Below are 22,667 nucleotides of genomic sequence, written 5' to 3' on the forward strand. Positions count from 1 at the left end.
TTTTTTTTTTTCAAGATCCTATTCTCTTTAAATCAGTCAAAGCAAATAAAAACGGATCCATGCATCATTTGCTAGAACTAGTTTTGTCTTATTATTTAAGTTTCAGTTTGGCTGCTTTCCAGATCATGACATGACTCATGCCTGACCTTTTCTGAGGGTCAAGTATGCTGCAAAATTTTGTTTATTAACATGAAATGAGGTAATGTTTTTCAGAACAAAGTACTTATTTGGGTACTGGTTGTTTTTTCATTCCATATTTGAGTTGAGATTCAAGGACCTAATCTGGAGAAAAGTTCTGTCATTGAACATAATGAATGTGTATCTTAAATTTTCTAGGTCTGTTTTTGGCATAGCTTATCACTTTAGGTTAGGAAAAATACTGCAGCATAAACTAAAGGAAACCTTATTTCTTGATACTTTTGCATTATTCACATACAAAACTTCATTTTGTTTATGTGAATATTAAGATCTTTTAATGCACAATATTTCTGAAAATGTTATTGAGAGAAAAAGTTGTCTTAAGTCTGCTCTTTAACTTCTTTTGAATTAGTGTTATTAAAAGGGAAATGTTTTGTAGGAATACTTTGGGTGTTAACTTTAAATATGTTTAAGTTTGACTTTAAATTTGGGGATAACTGCAGTGAATTTAATTGTTCTGCAAAAGAGTTCCTTGTCCAGCTGTTCATGAAAATCTGCCTTTTGTTTTAAGAGCTGTCGCAACAAAAGACTAAATGCTGTAGTCAGGAAAGAAATTGCCATCAGCAAGCTCTTGACTCAAAAACCTATAGGTTGGAAGAGTGCTGGAACCTCTTTTAGGAGTCATCTTCCACGTTCTCACTCTCTGCCTCCTTATTCTCCCTGTTCGTTTGGAAAAAATGTCTAGAATAATCTTAAAGGAAATTATTCATATTTTCTTCTGTTACGAGACCAAAGCCTTTGCTGTTCAGTCCCGTTTCTAAAACGCCCTAGATACAGTTTTTCTTTCAGTACTATCTTTTCCTCTGAGAGTCGCCCAGTTATTGCCTGCTGCTCATGACTCTCTCAACCAGCAATTGGAGATTATGTTAGTGCAGTACTTGGTAGTTACCTTTTCCAAATAGAAATTAAATTTCTCTGAATCTTAAGGCAGAGCAATAGCAGGTGCACTGGAGCTGTCTGCAGATCCATGAGATCCAACTCGCTAGTTTTTGATTGAATTGACTAGTTGCAAGTATTATCTGGAAGTATGCTTCTGTAAGTGAAGACCTAAATTGACTTGAGCTCTGGAAAGCTACTTTTTACCAACCTCTCTGATTCTGCTGTCAGGATTGTTTGTCTCAGTCACTGTATTAAAAATAAATAAAATGCTAGACAAGTATTTTAAGATGATGGAAAACATGGAGGCCACAAGTCAGTTTAAATCTAGGCTGCTGTTGAAAGGATCAGTCCTGCCTTCTCCCTTATCTGCCACCTCTTTTGAGGTAACATTTGTGAATTCATGTTGCTGCACACAGACCTGATTTGCTTAAAAACTTGTTGGTGGCAAAACTGAAGTTTTATCAATTTGTTTGAAAGCCACACAGAAGAGGAATGTAGTTCCAATTGCATATTTGCACAAAGCTCTCCCTTTGAAAATAATCTTCAATGGCTTTCTTTGGAAATATGAAATTAATAGCACCTTTAAACCTGCATCTTCATAGAGAGGCTTCGGTGGGCGTTACGGCAAGACAGGCTGAAATGGAATAAAATGTGTTAGTAGAAAGTGCTTATCACACTTGAAAATATGAATTGTTGGGAATCTGCATTCACGTGAAGTTACTATTCCTCGAATGTAACTCCTTATACACTGTGCATACTATAGTAATTTTACAGTTGTCCTCTTTCTTCCTCAAAATCGCTGCGTGTCTGACAAATGCTTTGGCTTTTGAGGAAGGTTCACTTTCATAATGGTGAATGGGGAGCAGCAGTAGGAAGGACATAAGAGTTCTTGAGGGAGAAGATCAGGCAGGTCTAAAAGTCAGTCTAAATGTCCTGAACTTATGAAAAAGGTGCGGCAGAAGGGATTTTAAATTGTGCTTAAGTATAATCTATTTTATTACTGATCTGGTCTTGTTGGCTTATCTATAGCTGTATTGTATTTGCGACTTGATGCCTGATGAATAATGTGTTTGGAGTGTGTGTGTGTAAGTCTAACTGCCAAAATCCAGCACAAAATAGCAGACCAACATAAAGTTTTTGAAATATAAGTTGCGTTTAGAGAGTGTGGGCATTAGCCAAACTTTTTAGAGCGAGTCTGGCATGGGCATGAGTCTAGAACTTATGAAACTCCTAATTTTGTTTTTAGTGCTGTGAAAACTAATAGACTTACAGTAGTTTCATTTTTTGAATTAACATTTTTAGTTTGGTTGACTTGTCACTACTTCTGTTTTTTAGGAGTTTTTTTGAATTGCTGCTGTTCTTTGGAAAGGACGAGTTCTATGAAGATCCTTTGAAAGATATTTTAGGTTCAATCCAGGTAGTGTTGCCTACTTTCATATAAACCTTTAATATTATTTTAGTACATGTAAAGACAGTTTTTGTGGATATATAACCTGGAGGAAACATGCCATTATAGTGAAAGAAGGTAGCTGCTTTGCTTACATTTATACCCAAAGGGGAAAAGGTATATTTGAAAGGAAAGCTTTTTATTCTTACATTTATCATCAGTATTGCTATTTGAATCTACTTGGACTTAGTAAAATGTACTTCTCTGTTTGTAATACCAATCTTGTTAAAGACATATTTTGTGCGTTTCCCATATATAGAAGAGGGAAGCTTTGCTTGTTTATATCTAATTAGAACTTAATGTCATCCAGTGTTGCATACCAGTTAATGACATGAAACCTCAAGTTTCCCTCTGTGGTTTTAAACAGTAAATTTGAAATTGAAGTTCTATCTTAATGAGCTCTTCAGGTCAGCATAAGTTCACATTGTTTAAAACTGTTGTACTCTTGGCTAGACTGGGACAAGGTTTTGTATGGCTGTATACAACTGCATAAGATAAGTAGTCCTGGATTTAAAATCTTAACTTTTTTTGCCAGGTGTCTTTTTGACCTGAACTGATTTTGAGAGTCAAGTTCACTGCATGGGAACACAAGCACTTGTGCAACCATGAGAGGAAACTTTGTTGTAGGGAAAGAAGGGATGAAAACCAGGGTCGTTTCTTCTGTTAATACTGATCATGGAACTGCAGTTTGAAAAATAGCTATCCCTTTGTTATTTTTATGTTGATACCTGTTTGTTACTGCTGCTACAAATTAATGTGTCAGCACTACTTACCTTAATTATCAAACCAGCAGCAATTACATGCTTGATTAGAATTGGTGGAAGAATGGGGTCAAGGAGTGGCTTAGCAGCCTCAGGAATGGGTAGGGTCTCTTGCATAAGAGTAATGGGACATTTTGGCAGTCCTGCAATAAGTGCTTTTCAAAAACAGTCTATGAACAAGAAAGTATTTAGGAAAAAGTGTGATGTATAACACTTTTTTCTCTGTGCTTTTGTATTACAATTCTCAATTGCCTTGACTTCTAAACAATGAATGTATTAAAATATATCTTTACATAGTTTTCTAGATAAAGAATTTCTGAATCAGTTGCGTAATCAAACTGGTAGTGAAAACCATTTTCAGTTACTTAACCATTTTTTACCATCAAACATATTCACCTGAATATAAAAGAAAAAAAATGAGTTGAAACTAAAAGAATTTACAGCAAAAAAGCATATGTGAAGAAGTTAATTGTATGTGCATAGAAGCCATTCTTCGGCTACATCTTTTTGTTTCAAAATTAGATACCTTTTTCTTGTGATTAAAATTCTACTGTTGATTAACATTAATGTTGACACTTTTACCAGCAAATAACAAGGAGAGGGGGGAACTTGGTACATGTGAAAATCATGGGTGGCTAAAACATTCCGGATTATTTTAGGCAAGCATAATTTCTGTTATGTAGAGATTTGGAGAAAAATGGTTGCTTGAGGAGGGCTGGTGACTCACATGGCTTAATTCCATTTTTCCCTCATAGAATTCAGACACAATCACTGGATCACAGATCCAGCATCAGCAAGCATGTCTAAATCTGTGCAGACTAGCATGAGGTGAAGACTTCTCCCACAGCGTATGCCAGTAATATCTCTAATTCAAGGAAAGGCGTTTTTGCATTGTTATGGAAATGACAAGCTCTTGCTGCGTGCCTATAGAAGACATGAGCGTTCTGGCTTCCACAGTTCTGTATTACTGTTTTTAGAGAATATAAGTTGTTGCTTTAGGTCTTTGTGTAGGCCTGGTCAATAAAAGACTTTGTAGCTTGAATTGTTGACTGAGGAAATAATTAAACATGTGTGAGTTTTCTTGTTTCTTATCTTTTGGATGGCCTAACTTTATCTTTAGACAATGCTTTTTTCTTCTTTCTAATTGTTTTTCTTTTTACGTATAGGAATGTCAGAACCTTCTAAATAGATACAGAAATATGAACCTGGAACTAGTGACTCGCATCATCCGAGATGGTGGACCATGGGAGGATCCAGTATTACAAGCAATTCTTAAGGCAAAGCCTGTATCACAGGAATTAGGTATTTCATTTACCACGTTAATTTTTTAGAGTACAGAAAAATGTGCTAAATTATGCTTTTTTTTATATTAAGGTCAGGTGTTTTCAGCTGGTGTTGCACACAATTTAACTATTTTTCTGTGGTAAAATGTACCGGTCCCTTTTTTATTTGAAAGAAAACTAAATTTCTGTGCTAGTAGTTTAAGTCTACTTTTATAGTGTAGAGGTCAGATTATTCAGATACAAGAGGCTACTGAGCAGTTACTTATAAAATGAATTTACCAAATCCAGGTGTTCAACCCCTGAAAGAGCATGGAGAGTGACTTGACTTTAGTTAGGCTACTGAAGTAACATGATCAGGGGAGGACCTGATGTGTATTTCTGTCTCATGGTACTCCGACTCAATTTTTTTTTAAATTGTAAATACTTGGGCTTGTGGCTTTTCTTGGTTCTGTTTAGAATGAGGCCTGTGACTACACCTGATAGCTGCTTTCTGTTTATGTATATGTAATTCCTAGAGTTGGGAGTAGGAGAAAGATTTCTGTTCAGGCTGCAGAGTAAACCAGCATTTTTAACAGTGCGTGGAAACAAACATTGCCAGTATGTTAATGAAAGTTTGTAAGGGGAAAATATCCAATCTACAGTAAAGTCTTTACTAACATCTTATACTACGTATTTTCTAGCAGTGTTCACAGAGGACCTCTTATAAGTTGTTTCTATTTGATAGTGATAGAAAATCCTAGTTCTTCTCTAGTTACTGTGGTGTAATGCATGATTCAGATTCATTACTGTGTTTATGACAATGTGTTCATTCTGTAGAGAGGAAGAGGACTATAAAGTCAGAACAGCTCAGCTGCCTCCTGAACCAGAGAAAGTATTTTGATAGCAAATTAACGTGATTAAGTGGGTAGTCTTTGTTGTTTTTCTCTCTTGTGAAGCAAGCACTTGAGCAACATAGTTTACTCATGATTTTTATTATATATCTGATAAACTTCTAGTCGAATACCTACAAAAACAAAATGAAAACAAAGGGTTATCCTTGTTTTGTTCTGCATCGCATGACGAACTCTAGAAGTTTTGGTGGTTATGATCTCAAGTTAGGTCTCAATCTCCATCTCCAGCAAGGAATTAGTTTAGTCCTTCGCCTTAATAATTCCCTTAGTCATCATGAAGCCTCTATATGATGGGTAGCAGTTTGAGGACTTTTACTTAGTTTTAACGTGGCAGAGTAGGAACGAGATGGCCTGTTGTCACTAGATGATCATTTTGTTTCCTTTTGTTGCAGGCCACATCTCCTTTCCCTCTGCTGAGGTATTCTTCCTCCTTTCATCTTCTGATATCCCCACACACCCCCTTGACATATTTCATCTGTGATGATAAACTTTTTATTTTAGATAATATCTTTTGGAAGCTTTTTCTTTCTTGTCTCACTTCCTCTAAAATCTGATTCTTGTGAAGTCTTACAGAGCAAACATTCTGCACTACTATAGGCTGGCAGTGTTTGCTGTATATTTTGAAACTTGGCCGTATAGTTCCCTCAGGGATCACTATTTTAAATAAGGAAAACTGCCTATTATTGCTGAATCACCAACCATTACTTGCAAAAGTCAGTTTGATAAATATGTACTGTGTGAACTACATAATCCTGTCTTGGATTCATTAATTACACAGAGAAGCTTAGGCCAAGACAAACCTCGCTGTGTCTGTCTTTACATGAATTGTAGTATTGCAGTCTATTTTGAGATGGCTGGAAAGTAAGGCAGTCTTTGGTTTAAAGAAAAATAGCAGGGTTGAAACACAGGAGCGATAAACTTCTAGTAGATTAGGGACAGTAAGGCAGCCTACTGTGAACATCTAGAAGAGTACTGTAGACAAAGGTACACTCAGATGTAAGCAGTTAATTAGTTTCTAAGGTGATGGTTGGCATCTATTGCTGTAAAGCAAAGCATCGCACATGCTGCCTGGACAAGAATAGATGTTGTTTTCCCCAAGCCGTTTTTAATGTATCACAGACTAACTAGTCTAAATGCTGCTATAGTTAGCAGTTGTCTTTGGTTGGGGGGTTAGAAGAGCTGTAAATGCTTCCTTGGGCAAAGAGGGCATTCCACTACAGGGAGGGAGCACAATCCTGCCAGTGGCGTAGCTGGAACTCAGTCTGTTTAAAAACAGTGTTGGAGGGTGTAGGAGACTCCCTTCCCTGGGAGCTCATGCTGTCAGAAGTAGGATTCTCATTTGTGGAGCAGAGGGGCATACTGACCTAAGAGTTCCCCACACAGAAAGTGGAAATGATATAACAAGTTAACCTGTATTGTGGACTGCAATCTTCCCTCGTTTGAGGGAGAAGGATGTTACAGCCAGTTGTTATATGTGCAGCGTTTTCTTAACATTAGCACATAACAAAAGCTAAGTATTTCTGGCCTGATTTTTCAATGTGAATATTCACTAATCTGTTGGGTAATGTTTGCATATGAAACTGATGATTTGGTTTATTATCGTAAGTATGTTAATTCAAAAAAGGAGAGGCCTTTACCTGGCTTTAAGGATTGTTCTGTATGATCACTTTTTCTTGTAGTTAATGACCACTGTTAGACCCTGGCTTTTCTTTCAGTTGTCGTCTTTACTAAGTTTGTGCCTAGAAGTGCTAATGGATAGTGGGAATGAGATCTTCTCTTGTGGTGGACCTTATGGTACATCTATTAACAAATCTCATCTAAAACCTTGTATCACCTTGAATAATATTCCTTAAATGTTCACTAGCATATAATACCATTAGCTTGTGTAAAAATAAAGATGCTAGAGAAATCCTGTTCCTGAGTATAAGGAATGTCTTTCAAACCAGACGTCCTTAAAAAAAAAAAAGTTTTAAGTGAAAGCTTGTTATACAAGTAATCTTTTTATTTTTGGGAAAAAAGTTTGTCTTAGCTGTTCAGATTATGGTTTTCAGTAACCAATTCTATTTTTTTAATCATTTTAAGTGTCACTTTAAGTTGCTTGTAACTTTCTTAATATGGGTTCCTTCTAAGGTATAAACTTCCCATGCTCACTTCTAGCCTTCATTGACTTTAAATTGACAATTTCTTTTCTTTTTTCTTTTTTTAAAATATGAAACACTGTATGGTACTACAGGGTATGCACTAGAAATTGTGGGGTTTTAACTCTTTCTGTTAAGGTAGCTGTTGAGAATGTAAGAGGAAGATCAGGCCATATTGTCCAATACATTACACAAATGTTATCACACTGTTAACACCTCGGAGTGTGCATTTACTTGACAAGATGCAAACAATACTCAAAATAAAAGCAGCATTATTGCATTTTGTACCCTTGAGTGATATTTTAACTTTTAATCCTAAGAGATACTAGAAATCTGTGTGATCTTTTATAATAGAGATCTAAAGCATCTTATGTATTTCATAATTCCCAATTACTTAAACATTAAGTATTTTGAGTATCTCAGTTGAAACAATTTCATTCAAATGTTAGCTTTAAGATTAGCTTTTAGATCTGAAAAACAGATTTCCAGAAATCAGGGCCTAGAATTTAAAGGTATTTAGGGATTTAGAATTGTGCCCAGTAGCACTTTTAGAGGAAGAAAAAGTATTGTATTTTCCACTTCTCCAAGCAAAATTAAGGTGTTCAAAGCTACTTAAAGCAACAGCATGTGAATTCTAGTTAACTTTTTCACCACTCCAACCTCTTCCATTTTAATGGGTAATGAGTATCCTGAGTTGTTTTAAACATTTATAGCGTTGGAAGTGACGTCAGTCCTATACTTCTGACAATCACCCAGATTCCAGTGCTGAGAAAGGAGGGAATTTTCTTTCTTGAAAATGTTCGTATCTGCTTCTATATAGTGTATATTTTACTAATCCTTTGCAGCACCTTGTGTTGATCTGTTAGAAACAAAATACTGAATTAGATTACTGGTGTAAGAAAAATAACAATTTCTGTTTCCAAGCAGAAGGACAGATTCTTGATGGTGTTTAATTTAATACGATAGCTTCTTTAGCAGAGCCTTTTTTTATATTATTTGTTGACATTGCACTATTAAAAACAACATTACATTTAAATATATTTGTTGTTTGGACTTCATATTCTAATTGCCTTTAAATCTTTCTTTTCTGTACAGTTAACAAATATTTAAGCTCTGAAAATCCACTGTTCTTTGAACTACGTGCCAGATACCTTATTGCCTGTGAACGCATCCCTGAGGCAATGGCTCTTATCAAATCTTGCATAAATCATCCAGATATCAGTAAAGATCTGTATTTCCATCAAGCTCTTTTCACCTGTCTTTATATGTCACCATTAGAAGATCAGCTATTCCAGGAGGTATTGTTTGTCAGTATACATTTTTTTAATGAAGTGGTACATTATACTTACTGTATACAAGTTGTCAAGAGGAGCATATGGAACTCTGTTTTTGTAGAACCAAATGTCATAAAATCGGGCAACTACACCGGTGTTGCTTAACTTAGTGCTGGCTTAAGCTTTGAAAAGTTAATGTTAAGCGCCTACAAATCTTGTTGACCTAAATGCAATTTTTTTGGTCAAGTTTACTTGTAGATATATTCCCTAAATAACTTGAGTCATTAATATTTTGTAACTTGAGTGTATCGACTATTTTACTATTGACTATTATTCTAGCAAAAGCACTTGAGCCTAATTGATGTCAGTCCAGTGTTTTGTACATTATATAGTTTTGTTCGCCTTCAAGTTTTTTTAATGATGCCCCAGTATGTAAAATGACACTTTAGCTGAATGTGGCCCTACTTTTATCACTGATAGCATTTACTAGATAACAATGCTTTTCTTAACCTTGTTTTAAGAACAAGCTACCATCGTGCAAAAAAGTGCTTTTGTGTAGTCTTTTAATTTCTCAGACAATTATTCTAATTGTCATTACTCTAAGAAATATGAAAGAACGCTAAATATCTCCAAAATCTCTATTTACAGACCTCCACAAAAGCTGTTCCAAAGAAATCCTATGTTGATAGCAATTCCTGAAGTTTTCAGTAGCTTCTTTAATATAGCAAGGTCTGATAGATTTTTATTTCATGTTAGCAAATTTATCTAAATTGATTTTATTTTAATTGTATAGCACTTGTTGAGGACTGATTGCAAGAGTGGAATTGAGATCATCTGCAACACTGAAAAAGAAGGGAAGACTACCTTAGCCTTACAGCTATGTGAATCGTTCCTAGTCCCACAGCTTCAAAATGGGGACATGTATTGTATATGGTAAATACTTTATTTCTGGTGAAGCAGCTTAGCAGATAATAAATGCTTATTGCCAAAATGAAACTCACCTAACTTTGAGATGTAGCTCAAGTTTAAAATACCAGATAAAAACATTCTAACATGATTTTTAAACATTCCTAGTACATCTGTTATGCCTGTTGCCTTTTTACACGCAATCATGCACAGTAGTAGCCTACATAGTACATAACACTTACTAACTGTTTCAAAGTTACAGAAGGGTGAGCTTTTACATACATCAGGCTGTAAATACCTATAAATATGGCATTTATTATTAGCAATGTGTAACAATATGCAGTCTGTAGACTCTCTGGCAATACAGATGTTTTGCTGTTCTGCTAGTTAGATGACACTGCTTATAATAACCAAACTGTAGTATGTCACCAATCTGTCTAAAAAGAGAATATGTGGTTCTGAAAATGTGCTCTGAATTATGCAAACTTCTACTTCATAAACAGAGCTATAACATAAATGGTGGTCCTCTAGAAAACATTTATGTAAGAATGTCTTCGTAGACCCTGAATCAGCTTCATAGTGGGATGTTTTTACGGCTAAGAAGAGTTTTCTAAAGAGTTCTCAAAAATTTCATCATTCTGAGGACTGAAAGATGGCTAAGGAAGATAATCCTTCTGTTTAGCCTGTATAATTTCTGTACCTAAAGTAACATCTGCATTCCTTGATAAAGTATGCTTAAATTGTTTGTTTGATTATGCAGTTGAAGCAAAAAGGCTTAGTCAGCAAGGATTTGGGGTTTTTTAATCAATAGAGATCAAATTATTAATCTGCATAACTAATTTTAATATGGAGTTCAGACTCTAGGATTTCCCTGTTCCCAGATTTCAGGGAACTGAAAAGTAAGATGTCTCTCCTCTTTTTTTTTTTTTTTTCCTTCTTGAGGAAGTAGTGAAGGTCAGACATGATAATGCTTGGTTTGTTAATAAAGTTTTTCCTTGACTATTGGATGAGTAATTGATTGTGTTGAATCAAAACCTTTGGAATTATGATTATGACCTACATTTATAATACAATGTATTGGCAATACCTAGTGGCGTTTTTCATTGTCTGTCCAGAAAAAGGTGGGCATGACTGTCCCCATAGGACAGACGAAGTTGTTCAACCAAAAAGGTACCTAGTTTGTGTGAGCCCAATGACCAACTTTGGAATGGAATCCGACTTTGCTGATTCCTCCCCAAATGCTGGATCTCCTGACTTCTTACTTATCAGGAAATTTGCAGATGTAACCTGCACGTATTAGTTACATGGTTAGTGCTCTCTGTTTCGGGGATTCAGTCTTTTAAGAAGTGCATTTTAAATATTGGAATTAAACCACTTTTTATGCCTTTTGCTATAGTAACTTGTTAACTTTGCTCTTACCCAGTTGATCATTAAGTTTTGCATCATCCATTTTGAAAATTGCTATTCAAACAAGATGTCTGTCCTTATGTTCTGGCAAAGCGGATGTCAAAAATGAAATTCCAGAAGAGACTGAAGTACTGTTTGATATCTGCTTATCAAGGAAGCCATTTTGGCATCTCTTAGTATTTTAATCCTCTGTTCAGAATATAGAACTTGAGGATCTTTTGAAAGAGTTCAGAGCAGTTATGTCTGTGCAGCTAGAACAGCTGTTTCATTCTTTTAGAGATGCTGAGCCTTAACAATTGTGTACCCAACAAGAGAAATCTGCATAACGCTTGATAGATAATGTAAACTGGAACAAAGCTTGTGAAGGCATGTAATTCAAATTTTCGAAGAAGTAGGAGCCAGGTTAAATTAACCCACATCGTGTATTTTTCCCTAGAGAAGTTTTTAACGTCTTCAGCACAGCGTAAATCATCTTGCCTTGTCTGGAATTGAGGACCTTGCAGATCTAGCAGCAAACACTACTAGCAAAGATAAGATACCAAAATAGATTAGAAAGCTGTAAATAGCAGATACTTGCTATCGCTTCGTGCGAAGCAGCCTATATGAAATCTTCACGCTGAAACATTAGCTCTTACTATGTCAGAGGAAGATGGACTTTAAGCAGCTCTGTCACAAAACTCTTACTGTTTTCATTGACATTAAGAATAAATTCTAGATTCAGATAATCTGAATTATTTTTCTGAAGTGAAAGCCCACTTACAAATTAATCAGAAAGCAAGCTGTGCTTGGTCTTACTAGAAATATTTGTGTACAAGGAATTGGTAAGAGATCAGTCCATCATGATGTGATTAATGACTTTCTAGTATCAAAAAGTGATGTCTCTTCAGGAAGACAGCCAAAATGTTGATGGAACAGGTGTAGCAGAACGGCTTGCCTTTCGCAATTTTTAAATGCTGTTTTGGCTGTTTTCAAGTGGTTCCTATGCAGTAAATTCAGTAAGTCAGGGAATTTTTCCCACCCGATCGTTCATTCTTTGGCCTTTAGGTAATTTTTGTGAATTGGATAACATTTTTGGTAAAGTGTGCTATCTATACCCAAGAAAAGATAGACTTTCTACTTATCAACAATAGCAAAGATTTTAGATCTAGGTCAGGTAGGGCAGGCTTAACCATTCTCTTATGTTGCTGATGGAGGCATGCAATGGGTTTGGTGTTTTGCAGGGGGTTAACAGGCTGGAATACCTGGTTGCTGCTGGTAAAGAGGTACCGAGTTCTGTGATCTCACAGTAACAATTTAAATTGCCCCAACACATGTCCATAATACTTTAAGCACAGGCCTCAGTGTGAACTAAGTTATACTATCCAAGAAGTAAATGTCATTAAGTACTGTACTACTATGCCGTAATAATTGAGCAAATAGAAAACTACCCCTGCCTACATTATCTCAAGTTTATCATCTGTGTTGTCGTCAGTGACACAGAAGTATCTCAAGTGCTGCTGACTTCAGTGTTAAAGTTGGTATCCAAAGCATTTAAGTGGTTGAAACAGAGTCCAGTCAGCTCTTTGAGAATGCTTTAATCCTTAATGATTATCGAAGACAGAAATGTGCTTGAGAAGGAGAAGCCTCCATGTTTACATGGAGGAATAAGACTGAAATACTGTTTCACATCAGGGTCTAGTCAAATGGTGGTTAAGCTGATTTAACAGCTTGCTCTTCACCCATGGAGCTGTTCCTACTACTTTCAGTTTTCTCCATTCCTTTTTCAGTTCTTTCCTTGTGCCAGCCGTCACACTTGTCTGAACACGTGGCAAGCCACTTTAACCACTAATCTCTCAGAAGAATAATTTGAGTTTTCTCAAATTCTCTGGGATTAGTGTTGAAATGGCTTGCTCTCAAATGGTATGAGACAAAGCAGAGAATAAGTTGTATTATTTAACTGCTGTAACATTTAACAGCAAAAATGTTCAGTTCTTCTGTACTTCAGGTTGAGACTTTTACTGAATTTTTATTAATGGTTTGGTGCATGAAGACGCTAGTTTCAAACTTACACGTGAAGTTTGCAAAGACTTTCAGGAATTTAGATTTCCAGCCTGGTAAAGGCAGATGTGAACAGCTTGTATCTTTAGAAAACCTGTAAGACTAATTTTTTGTGGGTAGAGCTGCTTATAGAACTCCTTTTTCACAGTTTCCCCCATGTAAGCTTGATCTTTCTTTCAACTTCAGTTTTCTTGGGTTCTGAATGAAAGAAAACAATCAAGCTCTCTTGTCTAGCTCTTAAAATGTCAAGCAGAATTGTAGAGCTGTCCTAAATTTAAAAGTGAAGTTGGTGTTTTGTCAGAGGCAGTTCTGTCGCTTCCCTTCATGCAGGCACTGACCTCACTAGACAAGCTTAGTCTCAAAAGGTTTGTCTGGTTTGTCTGATTTGTATCTGGCACAAACCAGAGACTCTGGAAGATCAACCAAATATTTTGTCAGTAACTGAGTTTGTGTTTTCTGAGGGAGGAGGCTGGTGGAATAAAAAAGTGTCTTCCTTCAGAAAATGAAAGTCAATTGGTCCCCTGTTTTCATTGTAATGTTATGGTGGGATTTCTGCCTAGTCCTAACTAGATCTACTCCTGTGTAAAATCTCTGTGCTGGCAAATTTTCTTATAACTAAAAGTTAAGTGCAGTTGCCCTTCCGAGTCTCTGAATTAAAGTGCATAGAAATTAGAGGCTGTAAATTTCAATTAGCTATATTTTATAGACTAAACACAGTACCTGTGTAGGAGTTCTGCTGCAGAGTCTAGCAATCTGTTCTTATGTGTCCTTCTATCAGTCAGAAATGTTGTTTGACTGAGGATCATAGAGATGTGTGAATAGCTGTAGAGCCTGATACTTTCATGTAACTGCTATCGGCTAGAAAGACCAGTGATGACAGCAGTAAAAAAAGAAAATTGTGTTGTAATATGCATAACTGGAGAACATCGATATTTCCTGTCAATGGACCATATCAGAAGCTAGCTTTCTACAACGCTCCCATTTTCCACATTCAAACACTTCTTTTCCTGAAGGACTCCTCATCCTTGTACTGCAAGTAACTTAATCCCAAGAGCACACAGCTTGCTGTTCAGCCTGACGTTTGTTGCCTGTGGTGTTAAGGGCTAGATGCTGTAGAATCTGATTTTATTATGCAGTTCTCTGATACTAAGCTGAATACATTAATATTTTGTTGAATATTTAATTGGCTTAGTGATAGGAGATACCCTGAAAGCTTTAACAAAGTAATTAAGTTGCATTTTCCATTGTGCATAGTTGTGGTGTTAGTTAGATTGGTATTACACCCTCAAATATGATTTTAGTTACAGAATATGCAAATAGTTGTTCTTAGTAATGCATCATGCTTAGTGATGGAGTTCTAAAACTCAATCTAATTGAAATATTTTGTTCTGTACTTATAGGGACCTGATCTTCATTTGGAGTAAACTGCAGCTTAAATCTAACCCATCAAAACAAGTATTTGTTGACCAGTGCTACCAGCTTTTAAGAATTGCTACAAATGTCAGAGTAATTTTCCCTTTCATGAAAGTCATTAAGGATGAAGTAAGTTTTGTTTGTTTGTTTTGCCCCACCCCCCATTCTTTTTGTAACTAGTTAAAGTAAAGAGAAGTGATGTTTATATTGTGCAATGGCCACTTTTTCTGGAAAGTTGAGAGGGAAGGACACAATATTAGCTTAAAAATTTTCTCAAGTTCCAGATGTGCTTCAGTATCATGATTGCCCGTGATCTGTTGTGTGTGTTTAAGATTTTTTTTATTTTACTGAATTCTGAGTTTTTCTTTCTGTCTGCAGTAAGTTTGAGGAATGTCATGCCCTATAAATAAATGGGGAAATTAATAATAAATACACAGACTAAATGTGAAAGATGCATCAGTAGGTTTTTTTTTTTCAGCCTGGCTCCTTAAGGAAATCAGACTTGTGTAATACCATTGTTATCTGCCTTTCACCTTTGTTAAGTTCTGAATCCTTTCACCAGTTCCAATCAAATCTGAGGAAGTGCTTAATGTAACATAAAGGAAAAGCTGGACATAATTTTGCTTCAGAAAAGTGCAGTGTTTCACGCTTCAGATGTTAGTCTTATACTGTCCCATACAAACATCTGCAAAAGATGTAATGTGCAACGCTTCACACACAGGAGTGTGAGTTGTTTCCAAACAAATGTTGTTTTTTATCATTAACCTGACCGAACAGAGCTCCTTCATATTCTATGCCCGAAGTGAATTATAAATTATTTTGTCACGGGTGCTGCTGTACAGTTCTAAATGCAATGATTTGCTGCTGTTCAAGATTTTAATCTCAGTATGTATTCTAAAATACTTGTGGTGACATGAATAACTTTTATTTGTATTTGCATCTGAATGATCATATTTTTTAATAACCCACTACATATGGAGCATTGTATGTATTTGTTAACATACATTTAAATACAGGTAGGTATTAATTATTTCTAAACTTCCTGAAACTCTTTTTACTTTAATCTGCTACCTGTTGGGCAGTTTGTTTCTGATCATCCCTCTGAATTACATGTTCATGGCAGGGCCCCCAGCCTGAAGTGTGGAATAGGAATTCTGCCCATTGGAAGGATGGTTTGTCAATTCTGAAAAGTCAAGCCTTTTAGGATGCTTGGCCGTGGGTTGTTATGGTTTCCCTGGTGGTCATTGTTCAAAATTGAGGGCGATATTTTATAGCTTGTATTTTTATGCAATGCAAGTTAAATGAGTTGGAACAGAGGCAAAATATAGAGTAACTGTCCAATTATAATGTGACACAGCCTAGATAGTGAAGATGCAGACAGAAGATACTGCTAGATCAGATATGATTTGCCGCAGTCTTATTTTATATTGCCAAATAATTAATCTTCTTTAACTATAGAACTGCACGTGGCAAAAGCATCTGAAGCTTTGTTTACAGTAGCTGTGTAGCTTTCAGTGCAAACCAGATGTTATTTTTGAGCATTTTTTGTATCTGTATTTATAGTCTTTGAGCATTGTTTTAAAATGTACATGCCTTTAGGTGAAGTTTACTAGCAGGATGCTTTCTGAACTCCTAACTGTTTTGCAAGTAGATGAATATAAATACATGGGATGTTGATGTTTGGGCATTGTTTAGACTAGTTCTTTTTTTTTTTTCTGTGGGTCTGATTTTTTTTAATTTTACTTTCAAGCTGTAGACTTCCGTAAGCCCATAAGGAAAATACCATTATGCATACTTTATAATTATGTACACTGTAATTCCCTTTCTGCAGGTTGGTGAAGATGGTCTTCAGATATGTGTTGAGATATGTGGATGTGCCCTACAGTTAGACCTCCGTGAAGATCCCAACATGAAAAGTCTTATTTATAAAGCAATTGCTCATTTTCTGCCAAATGACTTGGAGATCCTCAGAATTTGTGCTCTTTCAATCTTTTTTCTTGAGCGCACCTTGGAATCGTACTACACTGTTGAACATTTGTATAAATGTGCAGATGAAGAATACAATGAGTGCACTAGTTCTGTTCAAAACCGTGTACGTTTTGAATTGCTTCCGATTTTGAAAAAAGGTTTGTTTTTTGATCCTGAGTTTTGGAATTTCTTGATGATCAAGCAGAATTGTTTAGCATTATTGGGGGATAAAGCCTTTGTTGGCTTAAGTGAAAGTACACTGGAAAACTCTACTGCAAATACAGAGAAGATAACAGAGTATAGGGCTCTGAGCGAGGAACGTGTCTGTTTAACAGATGTCAGCAATGGGGAGCTTGACCCTGAAGACCTCTCTGAAGCCCAGTCCAAAGGTAATGTCAAAAAGAACCATGAAGCTCTTGAGGCATCTAAAATGTTAGATCAAACTGTACCAAGGCACCGCTGTGTGATATGCAACAAGGAATTTGTTGGTGGTCACATCGTGAAACATGCACAAGCTCACCAAAAAAAGGGCAGTTTTTCCTGTGTACTTTGCACCAGAAAGTTCAGGCAAAGAGGACTTATGCTGAAGCACTTAAAGAATCACGTCAGGAAGATAGAAAGGCAACATCTTGCTGCAGTTCTTGAGGCTAGTCAGCAGGCTCCTGCTCTTAATGAACTAGAATGTTCTGATGTTTCTCTGTCTCTTGAAAACGGGAATTCTGATGGTTCCAAAGATAATGAACCAGAGACTGCAATAGCTCCAAGTGCTGACCAAGTGGTCCAAGTGGAGGAGGAGAATGCAGAACAGGTATTTGATGCGGTGGAAAACCATCTAAGTGACCAGGATGATGCTACTGAAAATAGTAGTGACAGCTGTTTTAATAACGTTCCTGATGCTTTAAGTACAGAAAGTTTGCCCGAAGATGATGAGAGCTCCAGTAAAGAGTCACCTATTCTGCATAAAGTGAATGGAGCTTTTTGCCCTCAAAAAGACATTGATGCTATGGATGAGGAAGGAAGCTTTAAGTGCCCTGCTAATGGTTGTGCTAGAGTGTTTAAAAAGATAAGATTCCTCAATAAACACGCAAGAAAAGCTCATCCAACTGATTTGAAGGTGCAGCAGCATATAATGAAATGGAATAAAGGAAAATGCCGGTTCTGCCAGAGAAAATTTGCTGATTCCCAACATTTTATAGACCACCTGAAGAGACATGTGTATCCAAATGTTTACTTTTGTTTACACTTTAATTGTAATCAGAGATTTAAGCTGTCAACTGAGCTTGCAGAACATACAAAAAGTCATAGTGTTTTTAAAGCTCAATGCAATTTTGCAGAGTGCTGTGAGCTATTTGAGGAGCTCCCTTTGCTGTACGAACATGAGGCTCAGCATTATTTAAATAAAACGCCAGAATGTTCAGAAGATGCAAGTGAAAAAGATTCTTCAGATGATCCTTCAGAACTTTGTAGTTACCAAGATGATGATGAATCTATTAATGAAAAAGAAACTGTAGATTTACCAATTCCAACTTGGAAGTCAAGGAAGGATTCTACAGAACCAAAGACATATATTCAAAGTGTTGAGAAGAAAGCAAATAATGTAATTCACAATGGAAATGAAAGTTCATCTGAGGGTGGCACTACAGTTTTAAGTTTGATAGACCAAAAGACACCTGTGTTACAGCCAAATTCTGAAAACTGTAATGTTGTTAGCGACCAACTAGTCAATGGGCACAGTGACGTAGATCAGACATCATCAAAGTCATCAGAAATACCTTTGGACAGAGTGGCAGATGAAACAAGGACAGAAAATGGGTCAGTGTTACCAGTTTTACAGAATTGTCATGATATACCACAAAATAATGCTGCTGCCTCGCAATTACCTTCTAAACCAAATCAGACAACAGAGAATACTTCATATGGTGTCATCTTAACAAAACCGTATGTTAGACCATTGCCTCCAAGTTATCTTGATGAACGATACATTAGCATGCCAAAACGTAGAAAAATTTTGACTGATAAAGTAGATGCTCATTCTGAACAAGATAAATTTTGTAGCAAATCAACAGAAAGATTTAGATGTGGCAACTGCTTGACCATCTACTGTAATTCAGAAGCACTTGAGGCTCACCTTGCACAAAAGAAGTGTCAGACGCTCTTTGGATTCGATTCAGATGATGAAAGTAAGTCTTACAGTCCTTCTGGGTTGGTTTGTTTGGAGGAAAATACCAACCAGAAAACGGTCTTTGAAAACAGGCAACCTGATGGAATAGATAAGACAGACACAACTTCTAAGCAATTGTAGTATGCTAGAACTTAGAGAAGTAAATCACAGTACTGTGCTAAATTGGAAGTTCAAATTGGACATGCTGTTTAGAATAAGAAAGAGGTGTTGAGAATTGGTAGACAACTCTAATGGAAAAGGCTTCTCGTAAGACAGAAGGGGGTAATTCAATCTGTCTTTCCTTGCATGTTTGAAACTAAACATGTCGAAAAACAAAAGCAGTGTTCTAGATTAAAGAATGATTTACATTGGTTAGTCTTCATTTTGATCCCAATGCATTTTCTTTTGCAGGTGCCTGATTCAATGTTGTGGGAAAATGTATCGGACGAGGAGTGGTGTAAGAAAACACTACATGAAGAAGCATCAGTTAATTTCCCAGTTGGCCTTAATCATAAAGCAGTCTCAAATTACTAAAGAAAAACATGACCTTGATAAAGACAAAGCACATTTTCTAGACAAAACTCACAGAGGAGTAGCAGGAGCTCTGCAGGTCTTGAGTCCAGAAAGGTTGCTACAAAATCCCCAAAGTACCAGTTATCCGAAAAGCCACATTCATTCCAAATGTGTGATTGAAGCTTAGTGGCACAGTCTTTCTAGCATGAAGGTTTAAGGAAAATAAGGCATACAGTTGAGCAAGCAGAGAAAGCAGAGGTGTTAATTGCCTTATGGAAATAAAACCAGCCAATTCTGAAAGCTGCTTTAGTTGGAAAATGTGTGGTTAAAGGATATCCATCCACACAGCTGGGAAGGAATCATTCAAGAAGCTGTTACATTATTATAATATGGATAAGAAATGCGTAGAGGAACCATGCATTCTTTTTTTCGAAGTTTGAGTATGATTCCATTATCTGCTAAAAAGCATGGAGCTCATTTAGTAAACTTATACTCAGAATCCAGAAAGAGGAATGTAGAAAGAAATCTAAGATGGATGGAATGCTCGAATAGCCAAAAACTTGGAAGTACAGAGCATGCAAGGAAAAGTGAGTTGATGTGATATGAAGTGTGGAAGTTGCATGCATCTGGTTTCCACTGTGCATAAGAGAAGCCCTTTTCAAGGCTATGGTAAATGTGTATGTTAAGAGTGTCCTGTAAAACATCTGTTGTAGGTGCAGGAAGACTAATACAAGCAGTACATGCACAGATTGTGTGGATATTAACAGAAGCAGATTGAAACAAATACAGAAGGTGAAGGGGGTTAAGCTTGCATTACAGGGCAGAGTTAAACTAATTTTATGTGAATACAGAGGTCCTTCAGCTGTTGGTATGACTGAAAAGAACTTGAGATGGCTTCCTGTTTTAAAAAAAAAAGTTTTGTTTTTTTTTTAAAAAAAAAAAGGGCAGTCATAAGCAAAGCATATGTCAAGTTGGGGGGAAAAAAAAAAGATCAGGAAGAGCCTGTTTGTGATGTTGCTTAATGGTGGTAGGTCACAACTCAGTACTGTAACTACTTACTGCCTAGAGGAAGGGAGAAAATACGTATTGACTCAACCTTAAGACGCATTACAACCCTATCTAGTAGCATCTCTTGAAAAGATGGCCTTTCCCAGAAGTTAGTGAAGGAGTTAGATTTAAATGTTAAGCACTTTATCCAAAATTCACTGTTCATAGAAACAATCAGAATGTGAAGATGGGAAATCTGAGTCATTCAGCTCTATATGTAACATTGAAATACAGGACATTTGGAAACCAGAAAAGATGCTGTTGTAGTTCATGGTCTTCCCACCCCAAACAGAGGTGTGGCAAACATGCACATTGTCTAATTACTGTGCTAATTTATCCTCTAATTTATCTTATACTGTCTTGCCACCTAAAAATGTTTTATTTGGGATCCTGTTCTATGCGGGTAGCTGAAAATTTTAATGTGATTGTAGGCACGGAAGGTATAGTGGTGAGAACTGGTGTGTATAGATGGAGTCATCACAGAAATGTAGGACAGCAAAGACCAACTGTTCCTGCTCAGCTAGTTTGCTTACTGAATAGTTCATCACAATGCGTGTATGGCATAATAAGATGATCAACTTGCTTAAATCAACAGATATGTAAAAACTAATGAGTAAAAAATCAAGAGGTACATAAAAGATCTGTTCATTGTAGCAATGGCTCACACTTGCAAACCTAAGGGTTTCATTGTAAAATAGGCTGTTAAGTAGTTCTGAAACTTAAACTTAATAGTTCAGTAATGCCTCTGCTAATAATCCTCTGTGAAATTAAACAGATATTTGCATTGATTCTGCTTCCTTTTCCCCTCCTGGGAGGTAAAAAGAACACAAATTCAAAATCATACTCTTTTGAATTCTAGAAAAATTTTGCCTTAACTTTGAGTTGGATTAATGTAAAAGGTTATAAAATTATGATCACAGGTATGTGTGCATTACATTAATACTGATGACTGGCCCACTTTCAGAGATTTGTATGACATTTGAGGCACCAAAGAATTTTTTTTGCAGTTGCAAAAAAACTGATTTAAATGCATCCTTCATTATATATACATATATACACACACTATATATATTTACATATATAAATGCATTAAAAGTTTTTAAACATAAAATTAATGGGGACCTTATCAGCCCAATGCACTTTCACATTTTTTGCTTTCAAGTTACCAACTAATTTTTAAGGACCCAGTTACCATCTTGAATGTTCCCAGGCTCCCCTTTCTTTGCTTAACATTGTTAATCTAGTTAAATTTGCTTAAATATATCTGGAAAAAAAGGTTAATTTTAAAGTATTACAGTTTTAAAAATCTGAAAACTCAGTCAATAAATATGACAAAAATGTTTGTGTAAAGTCTTTTAAATGTACCTTTAATCTTTGGTGCTTTTTTGCCTTTTCCTGGAGCTCCACGTGTTTGAAGATGCTTTAAAAACATGATTGAGACTTGTATTTTCTTTGGCTGAAGTGTGTAGATAAATGCATCTATGTACATGCATAAACTGTGACCATAATTTTTTGTACCTGCATTAAACGCGTTTTTTGTTCAAAGATGCTTTTCTTGGACACCACCATTTGTTTATACCATGTGTTCAGTATATACACTTTGGAGAACTGGAAAACTGAATTCTTACGTAGGTGAACGTTAGCATCACCTAACACCTATCAGAAATATGCTAAATTGACTTAAAGTAGCAAGTGGGTGGTAACATTTTTGGTTTAAGTAATGATTTTTACTTCAGAAGACATTGCATTTTGCTTAAACTGCTCTCTGATACGTATTGGTACTCTCAGATAGTTGCAGTATTAAGCAACTTTAATCAGGAGCAAAAAGATACTGGTAATGTGTGGGGGATAATTCTACATGCTGTTTAAGGATTCTTTAGTGTGTTGAGTATTACCCTATACTAAGCCTGCAACTTCTAGGGCTGAAAAAGGTTCCAAATCTAGAATTGAAAGGTTTTTTCCCCCCCAGGCATTAAGCATTGTATGATGTAATTGGAAATACTTCTTCAGGATGTGTCACTTTGATTCAGTAAGTACTGAAGCACATGTGTAATGTAAGCATGCAAGTACCTTAAAGCTGCCTGAAGTTACACATGAGTTTAGGAGCTTTGTTGGATCAAAGTTTGTGCATTTCATTGCTGATAATCGTATTCTAATAACGTTCCTCCAGGTGGCTGTAACTTGGATTTAGACTTTCCTTTTAAGACTGTCTACTCTAACCCGATCACAGTTCACTGTAAAGGTCATGTAAATTCTAATTTTCAAAGAGTTGCCGCTTGGTAGGCACCTTTCACAAAAAAAGAAATACTGGAAGTAGGTTGAAAGTGGTCATATCTGTGGGGAAA

The 22,667-nt window shown here is 36.2% G+C and overlaps 1 protein-coding gene across 1 annotated transcript in view; it reads left to right on the forward strand.

Annotated features, from left to right (window-relative positions):
- ZNF654 (zinc finger protein 654) overlaps window positions 1-21,836 on the forward strand; it is a 36,307-nt gene extending 14,471 nt beyond the window's left edge. Inside the window, exons 3-9 of the mRNA XM_076350812.1 lie at window positions 2,413-2,494; window positions 4,452-4,587; window positions 8,692-8,894; window positions 9,664-9,803; window positions 14,621-14,762; window positions 16,465-18,781; window positions 19,174-21,836. Coding sequence (XP_076206927.1) covers window positions 2,413-2,494; window positions 4,452-4,587; window positions 8,692-8,894; window positions 9,664-9,803; window positions 14,621-14,762; window positions 16,465-18,781; window positions 19,174-19,181 — 3,028 coding nt within the window. The 3' untranslated portion in view covers window positions 19,182-21,836. The remainder of the gene's footprint in view (window positions 1-2,412; window positions 2,495-4,451; window positions 4,588-8,691; window positions 8,895-9,663; window positions 9,804-14,620; window positions 14,763-16,464; window positions 18,782-19,173) is intronic.
- The last annotated feature ends 831 nt before the right edge of the window (window positions 21,837-22,667 follow it).

Source organism: Aptenodytes patagonicus, chromosome 1, assembly GCF_965638725.1.
Source record: "Aptenodytes patagonicus chromosome 1, bAptPat1.pri.cur, whole genome shotgun sequence".
Classification (NCBI taxonomy): domain Eukaryota; kingdom Metazoa; phylum Chordata; class Aves; order Sphenisciformes; family Spheniscidae; genus Aptenodytes; species Aptenodytes patagonicus.